The sequence below is a fragment of the Anarhichas minor genome, unplaced genomic scaffold (assembly GCF_050575085.1).
Source record: "Anarhichas minor isolate MPS153535 unplaced genomic scaffold, ASM5057508v1 ptg000027l, whole genome shotgun sequence".
Taxonomy (NCBI): Eukaryota; Metazoa; Chordata; class Actinopteri; order Perciformes; family Anarhichadidae; genus Anarhichas; species Anarhichas minor.
In genome coordinates this window covers 7864081-7879374 of record NW_027466473.1, presented here as the reverse complement: position 1 = coordinate 7879374, position 15294 = coordinate 7864081, and the positions used below count along the sequence as shown (strand labels likewise).

The 15294-nt window shown below is 41.1% G+C and overlaps 1 protein-coding gene across 1 annotated transcript; it reads right to left on the bottom strand.

Annotated features, from left to right (window-relative positions):
* Positions 1 to 11152: 11152 nt before the first annotated feature.
* LOC142960067 (uncharacterized) lies at positions 11153 to 14880 on the bottom strand. The gene is made up of 3 exons (XM_076101665.1): positions 12810 to 14880; positions 11989 to 12291; positions 11153 to 11418 (listed from the first exon to the last, which is right to left on the bottom strand). Exons 1-3 carry the CDS (start codon positions 14878 to 14880, stop codon positions 11153 to 11155), a joined length of 2640 nt encoding a protein of 879 aa, XP_075957780.1.
* Positions 14881 to 15294: the final 414 nt, after the last annotated feature.

Here is a 15294-nt window from a genome sequence, read left to right as displayed (position 1 = left end):
AAAAAGGAATCAAGTAGGATGGATTGTCAACAGGAGGGGAAAAAGCAGAGCAGCAAAGGAGCAAATCTATTTGAACCATTCTGGACCTTTCTCCATTGTCTTTTTTCCCTTCCATCTCCATCCACCCCCTTTTCTCCTTACCCGTATTGTAGTCCTCTTCAGGTGCAATCTTCTCCCCTCTTCTCTCTCTTTTTCCTCCCTTTTTCTGCCTCTCTGTGACCCTCTGTAAGATTACGTTTGGTAGTATCAGTGTAGCCGGACCCCACCCCTCACTGACAACAGCCTGGATGGTACCCTGCTCTATACAGCCCAGTGCACTGCAATCCATCCACAATGAGCACTAGGTTTGTGGTGGATGGATAGGATCACCCCCTCGGCAGTAAGTGGTACCTGCCAGACAGAGGGAGGGGGGGAAACCATTAGTCAGAGTTTTATTATGAGGGTGGATCGTACCATATCTGTGCAGAGGAAATTGGGGCCAACTGATATCTCTCAAGTTTCAATCTCTCAGAGGGAATATGGTGGTCTGTGTGGTGTGTGGTTTTTGTTTTTAGTGCTAAAATATTCTATAAAGCTTGGGATGTGAATTCAAGTGGCCTGACTCATTATGTGTCTCTGCCTTTTGTGATGCCCTCCCTCTCCTCTGTTGCTATGGGGACTGCTGCAGTCTGGTTTAGTGGTTTACATCACTGTCAAAACTGTGAAAATCGTGCGGGTATTCACTGTGTATGTGATAGCCTACAGATGAGAAGAATACCTGATTTCCTGAATGCTTTAATAACACAAAGAAAATGAATTGTCTTTGAGGGTAAAAGCAGAGGCGATGTATTTTCGTCAGCGACTCTTATGACGCTCTCAGACCAAAGACCCTGTAGAGGAGGGAGCTGCATGAGCATTACGCCACAACAACTCTGTCTAGGTCGTAACGCTATTTGAGTGAATGTAAATCATTTGTATGTGTGTAACTGTTAAATAGAGATTGTTTTTACAAAAGTACATCGCACTTATTGTGATATCTATCTACATCGTGGAGATTCAGAGGATACTCCAGCAACTGAAGTCTCGAAAACTGTAAGACGCCATCTTTGCTAGGCTGGCGTTTCCTTAATGGCGCTAGGAGCATGTCCCTTGCTTGTGTTTTTTCGATGGTGACGTCTCTCTCAATTGTACTATCTCTGAGAGCGATGAGGCAGTTTCTCGTTCTTGCTTGTTTGACCTTAGTGCTTGCCGTCGTACAGTTGTGGCTTTCTATTTAGTGGTGGGTTTTATTGAGAACATTTTTACAAACTTTTACAAATCAAGCAACGTTTTTTGCTTTATTTTCATTTTGAGGAATTTAACATAATCTTATAATAAATACAGTTATAGTAATGTGACAAGAAGAGTTTATTAAAATCACGACGAGGTGTTTGGTGAATCCAGTAAACGCATCTGAATTATAGATAAACCTTTGATTATTATTTTCTTTCTTTCATTTCTTTTCTTTCTTTTTCACTTTTTTTTGTGGATGTAGCTGATTTCAACACAGTTTAGCAGTTCCTAATGGTGCTATCCAGTAATACTGTTTGTTACAGATTGATTGTAACTCCTGTGAATTTTACTAAAATGTGAAAAACATGTATTTTATTTGTGCAAATTAAAAAAATATGAACTTTTCCAGCATGATGTAAACATCAGAGAGCAAAGAGCTGCACACACACACACACACACACACACACACACACACACACACACACACACACACACACACACACACACACACACACACACACACACACACTGTCCATACTCTGCTTGATCTCAACATGTTTGCTTTTTATTGTGTTGAACTGACCGATTTCAATCTTGATTACCTTGCCAGTGACTGCAGATGAACTTCATGATGGCAGAGTGAACAGCAGTATATATGGATTTATAAACTGCGGCTGCAGTTTGAGGACTCCATCTGCTGGATGGTGCTGGCAGGTCTGACGGCATCACTGATCCGCGAAGATCACATTCACAACACGGCTGCTCCCTTATGGACCAGCTGGGAGATATGGGAACCCCCAGCTTCTTTTAAGAGACTTACATTTTTTCTTTTTCCAGAACTGTCATCCGTTTTAACTGTGACAACAGAGCAAACTCTATCATGAAGAGGACCTTAAGATGCAGTTGAAAGCTCCACTAAAAACTACTAAGTGGACCTTGAGTTAGATTTTCTTTCTGTCAAACTCCTGACATGTCATTATATATCATTACAGATATGCTGTATTGTGTTATTAGGCATTCATCAAATGTTTATCCACTGGTTCGTTCATGAGAGGAGATATAGTTGTTGAGAAATGCATTAATAAACACTTGAAATAAAATACTTTATATCTGTTTACAGCTACATTATAGTTTGTTAAAATTAAAAATTTACTAATTGTTTATATACTGACTGTAAATGCTAAATACAGGGTAAAATACAATAAATTGATAGATTCTTATGATCTTATTTGACTGTTCTTTAGGTGAAATAGACAACGAATGTTTATTCTTTTAAAAATAATCCCATAATATTGCATGATAGCATCAATTCCAAGGGACTGAATCAATAAAATACAGGTTGAGTGCAAACATATTAAAGCCAAGACTCTTCCATATACAGTACAAAGCTGTGTCAAACCCAAGATGGTTCTCGCCAAGGTAATTCTGTTTCTTGTGTTTTTCCGGTAATCCTGCCACCTAGTCCCTTGTTTTATCAGCAGACATTTGAAATGAATTGCATTTCTGTTTAACTAGCATGGGATGCCAATATGTATTACTAAATATATATTACTATAAAAGTAAATACAACTGGAGATACATTTTGAGCTCCTGGGTTATGAACCATTATCAAAGTATCATCGGAGCAACTTGGTTCCAAGTTGCTCCAAAATCTATGATATCCTACCTCAACATCAAACTGCAACTGATTTGTAAAAAGTCCTTTTTTCAAAGCATCCTGTTCTTCACTTGAGATTTGCTCCAGAAGAAGGTACGGTTCCCTTGAGTCTCATGGGATTCATACTTGATGACCTTCCTTATGTTCTGTAAATTGAACTATCTTGTATCATTGTCTGCTCTTTCTGTAAACCAAGTTACTATTAATAATTAGATTTCACTATGTACCTTAAATGTGGTTATTGATACATTAGTGAAACTTCTTAAGACACATCATTTCAGATGATTATGAATATGTTTTATTAGGCATTCATTTGTTTTTCGTACATTGTGGATGCTTCATAGATAGATTATAGTTGTTGACATTATTAATAGCCAATTAAAAAATATCTTTATTTCTGCATACAACTAGGCTACAGTGTGTTATAAACCTTTATATACTGCTGTATTGTTATGACTTGCAGAAAGGTAAATGCTCTCCATCCGTACATAGTATCTCAGTTTCTAAATGAACTGACAGCACAGAATAATAATGGTTTATCCTGTGGCTGTTTGAATAGCAGCTATCAACTGTCAAGCGCTTTCAGTATTGTTCTTTAGGCCATTTCTTTCTTCTGCTAAGCAGGTTGATCTACTGCAGCAATTTGTAAACTGGTTTCAGGAAACACATGTAGTTTAAACCCACATTAATTAATTCAGCAGGGACTGCCAGAGACCAGTTTTAATCCTTGCGATTCATTTTTTTGGTCCTGGCACACGCTCTGAGAAACAGCGGCAGCAGGTACAAATCAGGACATGACTGCAAGGCCCGTGTCTGAAACACTCCCCAGATGGTCCACGAGACCTCCTGTTTCATCTCTGCAGGTTATGGTCTGGTGTGATTAGTGTGGGTGCATGCCATCCAGCAAATAATTCATTTCATAATTTGCTGCCGTGATGACAATAATGTCACGGTTAAAAGTGTAAATAGTAAAACGAATGAGCTATGGAACCCTCTTTATTATATTGGTAAAAGAAAAGTCAACTCTACATGTCTTTCCAAAATACGAGTGCAAAATGCTTAAAACATCAATCCAGCAAAAACAGTTTGAATTATTAATTCACTTGTATGTTTAATTAGCTATTATGCTATAAATATTACAATTAATTAACACTCAGAGCATTTCTTTTTCCTTAATTAATAATCCTAATTAAGTTGACGTTAATTACTGTCATGGCACACTGGAGACCTCAAAGCTGAGAAACAGCCTCACTTGATTTCTCACTGACTTGATTCAAAAAAGAAAAGCTTTATTCTGTGACGCAAATACAAATCTAAACGTTTTGGTAAATTTGACAGATTCTAGTGACTAGAAAGTTTGATTTGTCTCGTACAGTAAATGGAGGACGAGACCATGAAGCTCTCTTGTTACCCACCTGTGTAACGCTGTCAGATTATCATTGCCCTCTCCATCAAACTGCTGCTTTAAATATGACTTGCGTGACCCGGTTAACACGTTGGTGACATATTGATTTCAATCCATGCAGCGGATAGTGCAGTTCTCAGCCTTCGAGGTTGATGTCAATACATATTGGACCGATGTTGATTTTCATTTCAACCCATTTGGGCCATTGATTCCTTGATTGGCTTTCAGACACTGAAATGCCGGACGGGTTTCAAGCTCAATGGTAAGGTGTTGGTATTGAAGATCAAAATGCATGATGCATTATGTGTGTGACTCTGAGCGTTAATGACTGACGACCAGAAGGCTTTTCACAGCTGCTGCATCTCAATATTCTCCAGAATCGAACCACAGTAAAACGTCCACTACGATAACCGATCATTCAGAAGTGGCTGATGAGCTCTTGTGTAAACGACTATGCTTTGATTGTTCAGTAAACTGATGATGACAGACACATTTCTTTTAAATAAATGAAATGTAGTGAAGAAATGATTCACAGCACACGCTGTGTTACAGATGAAAAGTGAAGGGATCACCAACGTTATTACACTTCATCCTGAGGGGAACATGAACGTCTGTGACAAACTTTAATTGCAATCCATCCAACAGTTGTTTCATTTCACACAAAACCACAAATGTAGAGGAAACGTCAGGGGATCAACAAAGTGTGCATTGTTAATCCTCGGAGGACCATGAATGTCGACAAAAGCGACATTGCCGTCCCTCGAGCGACGCCCCTAGCATGGCTAAAAATGACAGTGTGGGTCAAACAGGAAAACTGGAGATTACCACTTGCACTGGGATTTTCAAATAAGAGATTGAGGAGTCATCATGAAATACAAGTATGGTCCTCACAGTTGCATGCAGTCAGTACAGTCCTGCCTCTCACTGCTCATGCTTTTCATTCACAGTAATTATTGACAGGCAGTGAGTTTGTTTTAACCTCTCTCACTGATCGATCCGCCCCGGGTGCTCAATCACACAGCTGTGAATCCCAAACCAGCTCTTATGTCATGATGGGCAAAGCAGGTCTGGGTGGGGTGATCATCTGAATCATCAATTGCAACTGGCCGTTTGTATTGACGGCAATGTAACTGCTCAATACTTTCCAAATAGACACTCCTGACTTCATTCAAAGAGTGCTGGTGATCTGTCGGCAGAGTTAGCGCCAGCCTATCACGGTGCGTGCGTTTCATTGGCTGTTTGAGAGTTCACCGAAGCTTTCAGCACACTCAGGAAGAAGACAACATGATTAAAAACAAAAGATTCTCAGGAATGATTATTTTCTCAGTTTTTTTTTTTTAATGAAAAGAGCCAGTTCCAGTGTGTTTACTAGAAATGAACATGGAGAACAACGTCACAAACCAGCCAGCAGGTTTTGTACTGCACACTTTAGGATGCTACTACGGTCATTTTTTAAATTTTTTTTTATCATATTCAGCTATAACCAAAAAAAAAAAAAGACAAGACAGCAAGTAAATCACTTGATGGGAAAGCTTCAGTCATGTAATCAGAGCTGCTGCTAATCAAACATGTAAGAAATGGAAGAGAAAGTTCATGTAGAGAGCACCTCCTCAAACTTCTTTATGCAGCTAGTGTTTCCATGTATTGCACAACTGTTCTGCCCGGCTGGGAGTTTGACGTCATGCCAACAAAGTATAGTCACATCTAAACCGTAATCAATTTCCACACACATCACTTTTCTTGTCCTCTACATCCTTGTGACTCCATGGGGTAGATGCTGCTGCTGACTAAATGAGGAGCTTCTAGACCTCATTCTTCTCTGGGAGGTCAAGGATGCATGGAAGGCCTGTGTATATTTTAGATAATAATATTGACACTGGCCGACTTGCTACAGATTCTCTGAATTGTATTTCAGTATAACTCCACTTGCCGTTTTGCATATTATTTAGTGCTACACAATGATTTAAAGATGCCAGTTTTGGGGCTTTTATGTCAATATAATCAATATAATCAATATAATTTACATGTGCTGTATACCGTAGATGCTACTGGATTAAACAGTTTTTTTTGCCGCTCACACCAAAGAATTACTGTAAAAAAAACGTGACAAGCAGTTTTACCTTAATGAACGCAAATCAAGTGAAAATCTTGCAACTGACACATAGGTTGTATCACAATAATGTTACTATGAGCTGTAAAATTCACTTGACAGCTGTAACGCAGCTTTTGTACATGTTTAAGATGTGTGTTAGTCTAGAATATGAAATAAAAGTGTGTACCGCCATGCTGGTGGGCTTAAGCTCTGCTGTGCTTTGAGCTAAATGCTAATGTCAGCATCCTAACACGCCCACAGTTATAATGCCAGCATGTTGATGCTTAGCAGGTATATATTCAACATCTTGATTCAGTTTAGTTTAAATGGCATGTGATACAAATGTGCATTTTGTCAAAATTTCAGTTGCAGGAATAATGTTTTAACTCAACAGCTTTGAAACCGTTGGACCCTCGTCTTTATTCAGATAAGTGTCGCCAAATATTCCTGTGGATGGACTTTTGCTCATACACTGCAACTGAAGTTAAACATAAAACTCTGACCAAACCTAGCCAACATTTCTCACAGAATGAACACTGTTGCAAAAAAAGCAACATCACAGTTTTATTGACCACAGTGAGCGATGGCATGGGCTTTTAGAAATGCTTTCCTGCTACATTTTACATCTTTTCTTTCTGTCATGCATTTAAAGGAAGACCAACAGGACCGGCTACAGATCCTATTGTTGTGCACACAGTCACTCTGAGATTAACACACTGCACCGAGGCAGCACAATAATAAAGCCTGGATTGAATTGGAACAATGTCAGCAGGGCCTCCGTATTCAAGCCCACTTTGCAACGGTCACCTTTAGCAATATTCACCACTTTGCATCGGCTAAATGTGACGTACAAAGTAAAAGTCCTTGTGATATAGCAGCATTGTATTAGTCACAGTGCACCTCAAAGAATTATGAAGAGTATAGTCGGTACATGGAGGTAAAAACATTGTCTAGATACAAGGACCAGTTACTACAATATGAAAATATTACATTTGCTTCAGAGAAACAATCCATCATGAAAAGGAAGAGCATCACAGGTTGGATAACTTGAGTTTTTGGGTCTCTGGAGGCGGCGGGGTGAAACAGCACAGCATTACAATGATAGTCGTACCTGAAGAGTTCTTACCCCCGTTAGGAAGGGAGGAGGTGATCTGCTTTTTGTTCTTCTCATCATCATCATCAGTCTTATGAATCAATAGCCTTGAATTCAATATTTGGTACAGGAAATGACACAATGTTTAAAAATGAGCGATAAAGTACGAACAGGAATAATCAAGTCCCCATGAATAAGCAATGCACAGATATACGTACAGTGTTCTCAACAGTTTATCATACAGACTGTAACAACTTTCCTCTTTTCAAATGCAAAACACAAACAGAAGTTGTTGTTTTTTTTACACACACCGACACTCACAGAGACACTGGCCCTTCAGTTAGTATGAATTAAAGAGAAAATGTTCGTTAGCCTTCGATGCGTTTCTCCAGTACAAACGTCTGAGGTCAGCACTCACTCAACTGCACAGCAAGTCCATACAGCCTGGAATTAAATAAATTGCTTCGACAGCCATTTTGCATATAAAGTCTGTATAAAACTCAAGGAGCAATAGCAACAGGCCCTCTTCAAAGGTAAATACTACACCTACTGTGAGCTGAGCTGGAGAGACTGGAGGAGGGAACAGCATGTTTGGTTGAAGTCTCTCCAGCTGAAATAAAGGCGAGAGGTAAAAACAGGAATGCGGTATGTTGACCCACGTGTACTGAGGTCTGATAACAGTGACACTATAGTACTGCAACGCATAGCACGGCTCAAGATCCTTATTGACGCTGCAGAGTTGGAAGATGGCATTCTGTCCAAACAGCCTTTCATACAAAACAAAGATTCATGTTAAAAAAAAACAACAACTGTGAGTACACAGTTACAGTAAGTTTGTATACCTAACACGATGAAGCAGTTTGACTGTAGAAAAATATATAGCCTATATCAAAGTCACTTTGACAGAAAATAAATCCAACAAGCAAAATTCAGGATCATTTTACAAAGTCATAAATATAATGACAACACGGGAGGACCAGATTACACAAAGGCTAAACCGAAGGCATTTTGGTTGTAGAAACGTGGAACAGGGTATTTTGCTAAAATCTGGAAAAGGGGCAACTGGAATTTGGTTAAAGTATTTAAGGAATTAACAACCAATACTCATAAAGCGTGTGAACTCTTAATTCAGGTGTAAACGTTTGTATTTAGTCACGTACACTCAGATTTGGACTTGTCCGGGTGTTTATGGACACACAAGGTAGACCTTCCCCCTTTAACCCTAATGTGTTGTCAGGTGAGTTTTAAACAGTAATAGATGTGTGCTGAGTCCCTGGACTATCCTGAGTGCCCGGGTGTCAGACTGCACAACCATGTATTTCCTCTGTCTAAGAGAAAAGAACACAAATGAATATAATAATATAATAATTGTCCCCTCTTCCTTCACCTGAATCTTTCTGTCATAGCTGACAATTGATGATATCAAAACAATTATAATTTCATCGACAAATGCTTAAGTCATAAAGTACTGTATACATTAACAGCATTTCATTTATGTGTATGGCATTCGTTTAGAAAATGTGCAAAATAATTCTCATCCTTTGCTACCAGATTAGAAAACATCAGTTATCCACGAATCACTGATTCTTCCCAAATAGTGAATCGACTGATATAAGATGGAGTTTTAACAGGTGGCTATGATGCTTTAAAAAGCTGGTTAAACTGCAGATTGTATGATATTGTTTCACACCATTTACATCCCTATATTTAAGTCTCAATCTGTACTGGCTTTGTATATTATAGTTGATTTTTAGAGCCAGAGTTTTGTTACTGTTTTATAATAATACGATTTTAAACTCTAATTCTTCATATCTTCCTATGGCCAGAGATGTTTTGTTTTAACCTTAAACCAGAAAATAAACCAGAGTGTGCAGGTAATTGAGTGTATGTTGAATAGGACTCAGGCCTGACCATAACAACACAGTGAATCAACCTTCTCTAATTAAACTAAAGCCTTCATAATAAAAGCAATGCATAGTCACGAGGTACACAGTTAAGACGTTCAGTAAGGACAATAAGGCAATAGAACAGTTAGGGAGTAATGAATTAACCAATCAGCTATCAGACATCACCATCTCTAAAAAACACTGATGTTTTTTTTTTTATTCCTTCACAAAGGTATTCAAATAATTAAATATAAAGTAGGTTTGGCTGATTGTTCATGGTGTGGGTATGGTAACAATTTCTAAAGCGGTTCTTGGTTGTCCCTTACTGGTACTGTGGGAAATAACACTTGTAATCTGCCGCAGGATGTCAAATTAAATCAAATATCGGAAATCTAAGGTTACAAAATAAAAGCTTATGCTTTCAAGCAGTTTTTTCAGCTTAACACATAATACACAGTTTGTCTCTATGTTCCCGACCAGACAGATTAAGCAGGATGTTAATTATGGCCTCTTGTTACTGTGTTGTCTCCAAAAAAATCAAACTACCATGTGCTTTTTATATTTAGAGAAATACCTGTCTGTGCACCATGACATGTCTGTTTCATGCTAAACCGCAAACAGTACGTTTTTTAAAAATATTTTCCCTATGAATTACCCATCAAATGAATACTGCACAGCTGGAGAAGGTCTGTTGTTTTTAAAGCACACTATTACAGCAGGACGGTACCTGCCAACACACACCTCCGGTCGAATATACTGTAAATCATAGTGTGCATAAATAAATCTCTGAAAGTACTGTTGAGTTGAGGTTTCAGCTCTGCAGTATGTGTTTATAATGAGCTTATTTCAGTGTATTAACCCACGTATTAAATGTAATTTTTAGTCACACAAATTACTACAGTTATGTTGTGTGTTGTATAACTCTAACCCTGTGAGTGCACAGTATTATTTCACACTTGCAATACTTTTCTTTTGCTAATATGCAGGCCGCTTCACTGAACTAAAAACATTCTTACACTTTTCCATGAGCTGTTTGTCCCTTTTGCGATAAGTTTCCGAGGTTAATGCTGCTCACGTCCCTACACAGTCCATACCGCAATATTGCACAGTTTTCAAATAGAAAAAAATACATATCATATATCATATACATGATAATATTAACCAAAAACAGTGACTGCGGTCTGTGTCAGGAATTCTTCTCATCTTTGTGGCAATTCAATCAGTGACAGTGAAACAAATGCATGGAAAGTAAAGTGTGTATTAATAACCTTGTTGCTACATGTGGTGGAAACATCAGAGTGGTGTTGCAGATGATGTAGTACATTACCAGTGAACCTTTTCCATGTTTGCATATCCGTTCAGCATGCATTTATGATTAATGGCAACACAGTCATTGTATTTCTGTTTGTGGCTGTGAATGTAAATGATGGGAAAAAAAGGAAGAGGCATCAGAAAAAGAAGAAATTAGATATCTGACAGTGATGTTAGGTCTATACAAAATATTGGCACATTATCTTATAAACAGTATACTGGATGATGATCGTGTTGTCTAAGTTTTACTACTTAAACAAAGGAAGCATCCAGTCTTTTCTCTCATGTTTCACAGTATTAAAAGTGCACTAACTGCCAAACTATACCATTTTTTTCGATTGTAATATTTCTCATCACGTCGCTCTTCTAAAATGTGCTGCACTCTTTCAATGCCGCTCATCAATGCCGCTTTCATCTCTTTGTTACCGGCAGTGACCTTACGCGCTCCTGACCTTCCTCACACCTGCGTCTCCACACCGTTAAGCTTAGGCATCAGGATACGAGGAGTCACGCCGGAGTTGAGGTCCCTCTCGAACTCCAAAAGCTGGCCCATGAAGTTTAGATTCGGGGACACCACTGGGCGACGACTCCGCACATATTTGTAGGCATCTGTCATTGTCATGAGGGTGTGCTTCATAAGGTAGGCGATGACAATGGTTGCAGAACGGGACACGCCTGCCTGGCAGTGTACCAACACTCCCTGTCCACTCTGATATGCCTCCTCTGTTGAGGAGAACAACAAAACAGATTTAAAACTGGCTTAGCATTGCATGCTGTGAATATAGAAAATCTCATCACTGTTTCATCAAAGGGAAAGATTTGTCAACCCCATCGCTATCTGAGTTATGAATATAGTGTGAAAAATGCCTGCTTTTTTTGCCGACGTCATCTGTCTCTAGGGCGCAGCTGCAAAATCGGTTGTTCTTCTGAATACAGTGACATGACAGTGACGTTGCTGGAGGCAAGAAAGAAATACAGAGTGCTACTTCAGCTTTGGTAGCCGTGGGGCGCAATGCCACTCAAACACTGCCTTGTTCTCTTCGCTTGTGTTTTGTTTCCAACAGCGAAAATGTCATCCCAAAATGCAGAGGATGTTATTGACGATGATTTGTACAGTCTACATAATTTTACGGTGTTTTGGCTGACTCGGATATTACGATGAGTTTACAAGCCATTTAAGCCTGTCTCAGTTTGTCTGTCTTAACTAGCTATTGATGTTCAAATTTGTTTAGATTGAAGATCAATGCAGTCTCTATCTTCTAAATGAACTCACAAACACAAAATGTCTCTCACCAATGAACTCAAAAACCTCCTCAAAGTATTGTCGAAGGTTTTGCTTGCTGTTATCGGTGGCTGGCAGCCTTTTGTAGCGCAGTCCAGAGTTGACGTGGTAGAGGGGCAGGTGTGTGGTTACGTTGACCACGAAGCCGATGTTGAGGCGCAGCAGCAGGTCCAAGTCCTGGGCGTCTCTCTCGTTCCCCAGAAACAGGAAGGGCAGGATGGGACTGACCACGGCGTTCTCCGCATCAGGAGTCATCGCGGTCTCATCGGACAGAGAAGCCGGCAAAGAAGAGGACAGCGGCAGAGACAGGTGCACTGGAAGATGACGAGACAAAGAGAAAGTGCGTAGTGTAGAACATTTATTCTGCAGTCTGTGCAGCCACGGAGCAAGAAATGACAAAGTTAAGTGACTAAATCGCCAATGAAATCACTCATTCAAAACTGGGTAAAATTAGTCAGAACGCTAATTATCAGTATTATTTGGCCATAAAAGAGGTCTGCTCGTTAGCACTTTGATTATTTCATAACTTAAATAAAATTAACGGAGATCAAGACAAGCTAGATGTTCCCAAATGTGGGTGAATCTTTTGAAAAACAGCAGATTATTCAATACCTCAAGGAGGAACGGGCTAAGAATCATGACAGCATATGCCAAACTCAGAAAGGTTGCACATCTCAAACTGAAAACTAACCAACAGGAATTTTACTTCTAAATGACATTCAACCCATATGACCCATCTTTATGTCACTGATTGCAGTGAAACATCAGTTACTTCATAGATATTATGAATATTTTACCACTTCCACTTAGGTGAATTGTAAGATATTCTTACTTCTGCCGTTGTCCTCATCTTGCTCTCTGTTCAGGGAGTTGAGGGCCAGGTGAAGGGACTGAGCTGTCGGCAGGGAATGTCCTCCCTCCCTGTCTCTCTGCCAGGGTCTGGGTTTGATGAGTGTGTTCGGGTTGGACGTTGGAGGAGAAAAGTTAACAGGTGACGGTGGAGAGGAAGAGCGGGGAGAGGGGGAGCGTGGATATGCTGCATCTCCGTCTTGCCCCGTTTCTACATCTTCTGCTTTATTCAAGAGCCTTTTCAGTGAGTTCTGGCCTTCGTCACACCCAGATCCTGACCTGCGGCCCATAAAATCAAGAGCAGCCATTTTCCCCTGCTGAAGCCGCCGTCGACCAGCACGGTCTGTAAACTGAGACTGGCCGTATTCCTGGAGGTTTTGACAGTCCAGGAGGGCAAGACCTGTTCCGTTACTGCCATTTTGGACCTGGGTTGCACAGGTCTTCCTCACTCCTACTCCCACCCCGGCACAGTGATTCTTTTGGGCTTTAGAATGGGTCATCTTCTTGGCCAGTTCTTCGGGCCAGATAGTACGCACGCTGTAGTCGTCATCATCGGCTTGGAACATACCCATCTGATGAGCTGCTCCAACACCTCTACCTGGGGGTTTGCCTCTGCGAGGGTTAAATGTCACCACAATGGGGTCGCTGCTACAATAGCTGCAGGTGGAGCTGCCTGTCTGAGAGGCTTTGGGGTTGCAGCCTGTGACGCAGCTCTGTATCGCCCGGAGGGGGGCCGAGGAGGACAGCGGGGTGCAGGGCAGGCATCCCCCTACCAGTTTTTTGCGAAGGATAGCAGGACTCTCAAAGTTTCTGGCCTCACCAGAGCAGGAGGCACAGCGGAGAGGTTTGAACAGGTTTGCTCGGCAGTCAGACACAGTGCTGTTGGAAGAGGAGGTGTTGGAGGTGGAGGTGGTGGAGAGACACCCACCCAGATTTCTCAGGCCCATGTCTTTGCCTCCTTTCTTCACTGCTCCGGCATTATGAACACAGGAAAATGAGGTGGAAGAGCTTCCTCCACCCCCTTGGCAGTTGGCAGAGTGTGCCTTACACCCTCTGCATCTTACCAACCTCCAGCAGCCACAACTGAATGGGTGGGTGCAGTCGATGGTGCAGGTATGGTCAGGGCTCGGGAACCCTCCGGCGTGGGAGGAGCAGGGGGAGAGGGGTAGACCATGAAGAATGTGAGGGCGGAGATCCCTGGTGCGGGACGTGTGCGGCTGGCTGAGTTGCTGAAATGTGCCTGGGACATGGGTGGGTTGGGAGGGAGAGGATGACGGATAGTTTGAATTTAGAATGGCGGCATGGGGCACAGGGACGGAATTTTGGTGGTAGGGCAGACTGTGGCTATTATGGCTTTGATGGACAGTTCCCAGTTTGGAATTGTTCTTGTGACCTAGAGAGGGAAATTCCTGGTCACTTCTGTTAAGAAAACTAGTGTTTTCCTTTTCACTCCGCAACCTATGCTGCTGCGCCTGAGCTGGGACGAATTGTAGGATGCCTCCGGGGGAAGACGACAGCTGAGTATGGCGACTTCGCTGTGACTTGTGTTCGGCACCACCTGGCCTCCCTGCAGTTCCAGTCTTTTTCTCACATTGTGCTTGATCCAACTGTGAAGAGACACATTTCCCTCGGCCACCTTTTATAATTCCGCTGCGCCCTAACGAGTTGCTGATTCCTCCTCCCTGTCCTCCTTTGTCCACCGTCACCCTGATATCAATAGTATGTGTATGGGAGAGCAGCCGTGGGGCGAGAGTTACTGTGCCATTGCTATGGCAGTGGCTAGGGATGTGTCTGACACCTGCTGGGACGACAGGTTGATCGCTCTTGAATTTCTGCACACGAGAGGGTCTGCGCTTGCATTCCAGAGTCAGAGGTTTACACGAGGGTGCATAGAAATGGACCTGCGAAGAGTTGAGATGAGGATGGTGTCCATTGGAAGAGGCTGATATTTGAGAGGAGTGCTGCGGGATGGTTTGCGGGGAAGCCTCACACAGGGTTATGTTTTTAGGGCGCTGAATGACCACTATACGCTCATCAAGAGGGAGGGGAGGCATCTGGGTTTATGCAAAGCTGTCCAATGACGAGGGAGAGAGAGACAGAAAGAGAGTTGAGTGATGAGAGTAATTACATTATAAAAGAATAAAGGTAAATTATTTGTGAAATGTAAAGTAAAACCACAAATCCACCACAAGAATGACAACACACTGATTTTTATGTTTTGCATATAAATCTAACTAATCTCTCCTCTCTATCTACAAAACACACCAAGAACAAATACAAAACCACCAACCGATACTGTTCCATGTCAGGTTTTTTCATGAACATGTCGCACATATTTCCTTTTACATTTGCTGCAAATGAAAGGAGAACTTGCATAGAGAGAAAACCCACTGAGGTGCATGTTTGAGTTGAATGGATAACACTGTAATGATTATGTTTCCCAAATTCATTTCAACATGCACATCACA

Coding starts and splice junctions, on each gene's coding strand:
- LOC142960067 (XM_076101665.1), bottom strand. CDS start 14,880: ATGCCTCCCCTCCCTCTTGATGAGCGTATAGTGGTCATTCAGCGCCCT. Junction 12,292..12,809: donor AGATGAGGACAACGGCAGAA/GTAAGAATATCT, acceptor GTCATCTTCCAG/TGCACCTGTCTCTGCCGCTG. Junction 11,419..11,988: donor GGAGGTTTTTGAGTTCATTG/GTGAGAGACATT, acceptor TCTCCTCAACAG/AGGAGGCATATCAGAGTGGA.